The 5,000-nt window shown below is 47.0% G+C and overlaps 1 protein-coding gene across 2 annotated transcripts in view; it reads left to right on the top strand.

Moving 5' to 3' along the window:
- The window catches only part of pdlim5b (PDZ and LIM domain 5b), a 136,886-nt gene that overhangs the window by 124,787 nt on the left and 7,099 nt on the right, over positions 1 to 5,000 (top strand). For both annotated transcript variants that reach the window (XM_063211694.1, XM_063211693.1), the window contains one exon: positions 1,950 to 2,130. In XM_063211694.1, coding sequence (XP_063067764.1) covers positions 1,950 to 2,130 — 181 coding nt within the window. The remainder of the gene's footprint in view (positions 1 to 1,949; positions 2,131 to 5,000) is intronic.

The following is a 5,000-nucleotide window of genomic DNA, read 5'->3' as shown; positions in this document are numbered from 1 at the left end:
GGCCATAGTCCTGCTGTAATAAGGGGCCAATGGTCACTCGCTCGGTAAAGGAAGCTTGGGTCAGAGTAGAGAGGTGGGGGATGAAGTAGAACAGTGTTTCTCAACAGGGGTGCCGGGGCACCCTGGGGTGCCTGCAGAACCTCCTCAGGGGTGCCGCAGTCAACTGCAACTTCGAACGTAGGTCGTGTGACGTCTACAAATGTGTTACTTTTCGAAGCTTGTGTGGTATCGGATGCGGTGCCATGTTACGGCTTGTTGGTTTGGGGTGCCTTGAAAATTGTCATGAATTGAAAGGGTGCCTCACCTTAAAAAAAGGTTGAGAAACACTGAAGTAGAACACCAGCATTGTGCTGTAAAACCTAGTGATGCCACCCAGGCCTCTGGCTCAATGTGGCACTGTACCAGCCAGCACTCAATTAAAGTTCAACTGCTTTCTTTGGCCTTTTCACACACTGCCTTGTATCACTTCCTCTCTTTATCGCTCTATCTCTCTCTCTCTCTCTCTCTCTCTCTCTCTCTCTCTCTCTCTCTCTCTCTCTCTCTCTCTCTCTCTCTCTCTCTCTCTCTCTCTCTCTCTCTCTCTATCTCTCTCTCTCACACACACGCACACGCACATACATATGTCTCACTCCCTCCATTCCTCACTCTCCCCGAACCAGTCAGCCGATTGAGTCCCGCAGTGTAACTGACACCCGCGCATACACAATGGACGTCCTGAGTGCGTACGACAGCTCCCCCCACCTCCCCACCCCTTCTCCCTGACATCCTAGCTGGCTGCGGCCCACGGCCGATACCCCCCTCTGACTGCCCTGTTTGTCTTCGCACTCGGCTAATCAGACCATTTGTAACTCACTTCTCTGTCTTCTCTCCATCCCCCTCCACTCCACTCCTCTCCTCCAACACTCTCTCCTCCCCTGCCAGACAGTTATTATGCATACACCCGATCACTCCACACTGATAGCACATGGACTGTACTGCACTGTACTGGCCAGACCCATTAGGGGCAGTACAGGGGGTTTACATGTGTCTGGGCTCTAGACGTGAACCTGCTGGTAAGGTCAAAGATCACACAGGTTTATGGTTCTGTTCAATGACATCAGGAAATACAGTGCCTTTCACATATGCCTAGTGCGATATGTTATTAATCATCGGAAACCTCCACTTTACTGCTATTGTATTTCATGAAAAATATTCAGAAATACTCTTGCACTACATATCCCACTAGGCATATGTGAAAGGCACTGTATTTCCTGATGTCCCATTGAACAGAACCATAAACCTGTGTGATCTTTGACCTTACCAGCAGGTTCTCGTCTAGAGCACAGACACATGTGACATAGTTTTTGGGATGTCCTGTATGAACTCATGTTGCCTGATAATGATCATTATGTCGCTTCTCTTGCTTGGGATTAAATGATAAAAGTGGTTGTAATGAATATTTTGATATGCACTGTGAAGTCAAAATACACATTTCACATGAATGTTGTGATTAAAAACTATGTTAAAACTTATGTTTGGAAGAGATGCTACCATATCTACTAGATAAAATATCTTCTTCACATAGATTTGTGTGTATATTTTTGGCCCGCCCTGTATGAACGACCTGGATAAAAGTGGTGACTCCTTTCTCTGTGTTCTTTGTCCCTGTATTAGTTTAAAGAAACTCCCGCACACTGACCATTTCGCTGTTCTTTCTTTAATAAACAACGTTTCGGTACTAGACTCGTACTGAAACGTCGTTTATTAAAGAAAGAACAGCGAAATGGTCAGTGTGCGGGAGTTTCTTTAAACTATTGCTGAGTGACACATGGTGCCATCTCCGACGCACCTGCCAGCTGAGGTGTGCGAAAAAAGCAGATAATGATCATTATGTCGCTTCGCTCTTGCTTGGGGATTAAATGAGAAAAGTGGTGACTCCTTTCTCTGTGTGTTCTTTGTCCCTGTCCCAGGGGTCCGTTCCTGGTGGCCATGGGTAAGTCCTGGCACCCGGAGGAGTTCAACTGCGCCCACTGCCGCACCTCCCTGGCCGAGGTGGGCTTCGTGGAGGAGCGGGGCAGCGTCTACTGCGAGCACTGCTACGAGGAGTTCCTGGCCCCCACCTGCGCACGCTGCCAGGGCAAGGTCCTGGGGGTGAGTATTGTGTTAAGACTACACTACACAGAAACAACCAGTAGCTTCATAGTTTGACATATTGCTTGTAACAGGTCTTTGGGTGAGTACCGGTATTGTGGTAGCCTCTTACTGCAGATGGGGTCGCCGGCGGGCCTATTCACTATTTGCTGAAAATACTCAACTGCATTGTAACAACATTGCTACGACAGTACCGAGAGCCTTAAGTAACAGATTAAGACATAGCCATTACAATTTTGGTGACAGTAAAGTTATAACATAGGCTCTGCGCTAAGGGGTTAAGACTCCACACAAACAACCAGTAGCTTCATAGTTTGACATACAGTATTACCTGTAACAGGTCTTTGGGTGAGTATTATGCTAAGACTACACAGAAACAACCAGTAGCTTCATAGTTTGAAGTATTAACAGGTGCTGGCAGGGCCGGATTTAGTAGGTGTGGGGCCCCTTGGCTACAGATTGCAGAGGAGTGCACGGCCTGCCATAAGGGGGTGCATGAGCTGAATAGAGCAATGGTGGATATGTGAGGTTTTTATCCAGCATTGATGAACACTAAGTAGTTTTTAATTGTATGGCGAATTGTATGCTGGAAGGGTCCATCTGAATTGTATTTTAACTACACTCTTGGGATTCTCCAAAACGACTGTGCATCATGTGCAGTGAATGTGCAGTGCATCCATGCTTGCGTGGCCATCAGCACACCAAAATATTTGCACGGGGTGTGCGAACCACATTGAAATGTTCAAGGGGATGCACAGGGAAAAAAAGTTTGGAAACAGCTGCACTTGCTGAACAAGTTTATTTTTGCTCTTGCCAGAGCGAAACATTTTTCTAACAAAACAAAAAAACAGAAGACAAGACAGATCACATTTGTTGTGCTTCGATCACTATCTCAGGGTTAAATTGTTCACATATACAGACTTCTAATGTGTGCATGCAGACACCCACAAACACGCACATAGACACACAGTGTACACCAACACCAACTGATCCAGACAGAGAAATTTAAACCAAAAAGAGCACTCAGACACTTTGCAACAGCCTCACCATCTATTTTTTTTATCCCATCACAAAAAATATGACTTTGTGCCTGTGTCTTTTCCTGCTCAGCTGTACTTTTCTGACAAACCCAAAAGAGGCCTGTAGATAAACCCTAGGGGTCAAAGGTTAGGGAGTCAGTCAGTGAGGGCGATCTGAGGGAATGTGAAGATCACACGGGAAACTCAAGGGAACCCCCCCCCATTTTTTTTGCTTTTCCCCCAAAGTGCTCTTCTGTTCTTCTGTTCCTCTGAGCTGTTCTTTCTTCTCTTTCTTCTTCCATCTTCACTCTCTCCCCCCTTTCGATTCCTCTGAGTCTCTGGTCCCCAGAGTTAATCTCTTGTTTTTAAGTTTTGAAGTTTCTGTCTTGACCTTCTTTTTCCCCATCTTTTTTGTTCCCTTTCTTTCTTCATTGCTCTGCCTCTCTTTCTCTCACTCTACCGCCCTCTCTCTTTGCCACTCTTTCACTGTGTTTCTGTTGTCCCCTTGTTCATTTCTTCTCTCTATTTTCCACTTAGCTCTCTCTCTCTCTCTCTCTCTCTCTCTCTCTCTCTCTCGCCTTCTCTCCGGGCCTTCAGTCTTCATCAGAGCCGATGGCTGGTGATCTCTCTGGTGCTGTGTGAAGTGACTGGGTTGCTCAGCTCTGGTGTTAGATACGCTTCAAAGCAGTGCCGTTAGGCTGCTTAAGGTAGACCAGAGGGCAGGTGTGTGTGTGTGTGTGTGTGTGTGTGTGTGTGTGTGTGTGTGTGTGTGTGTGTGTGTGTGTGTGTGTGTGTGTGTGTGTGTGTGTGTGTGTGTGTGTGTGTGTGTGTGTGTGTGTGTGTGTGTGAGAGAGAGAGACAGAGACAGAGACAGAGACAGAGACAGAGACGGAAAGAAAGAAAGAAAGAAAGAAAGAAAGAAAGAAAGAAAGAAAAAAAAAGGGGGGGAGGGTAAAGCAACGGAAAAAAAGACATCGAAAAAGCCAAAAGCATAGAGGCCGTGAGGCATGCAGAGCAGTAGGGTCCTCTAATGCAGTGGTTCCCAACCTATGGGTCGGGACCCACCTTATGGGTCGCCAAAGATCCACAGGGGGTCGCGGAGCCCTCTTGATTTTAAGGGGTTTCATTTTAAATATATATATCCCATGTTGAATAAAAGACAAAGCATTTAACTAATAAATGCTTTGAAGCAACAAATTGTAAGTGCTACATTAAACGTTTATTCTATATTTTACCAAAGACAAATTGAGGAATAAAATAACTAAAATGAGTTTTCGCAGGAAACAGAGGGCATCTTGTGACTCCCTCTCGTGCGGGCGCTCGTGTGGTTGGGTCACCAAAGCTTACAATAGTAAAAACATGGGTCCCTTAAGAAAAAGGTTGGGAACCACTGCTCTAATGGCTCCTTGGTGGAGGAGCTGAGGCTCTCTCTCTAGTCTCTCCCCAGCCTGGGCCACAGTCCTGGGATATGCTGTGCAGCCCTGGTGCCTCTCCTGGGATCAAAAGAAGGGATCTGGTTCAAAGCTGTCTGGAAGATCCCCGTTCACAATGTCAAACCAGACCAGCATAGCGGAGCACTACGCAGCGCAGGCCCTCCGACGGGGGGCGGACAAAGTTCTAAAGGGGTCAGTTGTTCCAGGCCCAGGGAAAGGGGAAGGGGGGGCATCATTGGGACCCCATTACGTTGTATGAATAGAGAAGGGAGCCATTTCAGATGATTTTGTCCCTCCCGGGCTGGGTCAAAGCTGTCAGCGGCCCTGCACGTAAGCACAGTGCAGCACATGGAAGTCATCCGAAGTGCCAAGGCGTTTTTTTTTTCTTTTCCCCCCCTCTCATAGCCCCCTCAAGGCT

This window comes from Engraulis encrasicolus, chromosome 12 (genome assembly GCF_034702125.1).
Source record: "Engraulis encrasicolus isolate BLACKSEA-1 chromosome 12, IST_EnEncr_1.0, whole genome shotgun sequence".
Taxonomy (NCBI): domain Eukaryota; kingdom Metazoa; phylum Chordata; class Actinopteri; order Clupeiformes; family Engraulidae; genus Engraulis; species Engraulis encrasicolus.
The sequence above is the reverse complement of the archived record's forward strand: the minus strand, read 5'-3'. Positions and strand labels throughout refer to the sequence as shown.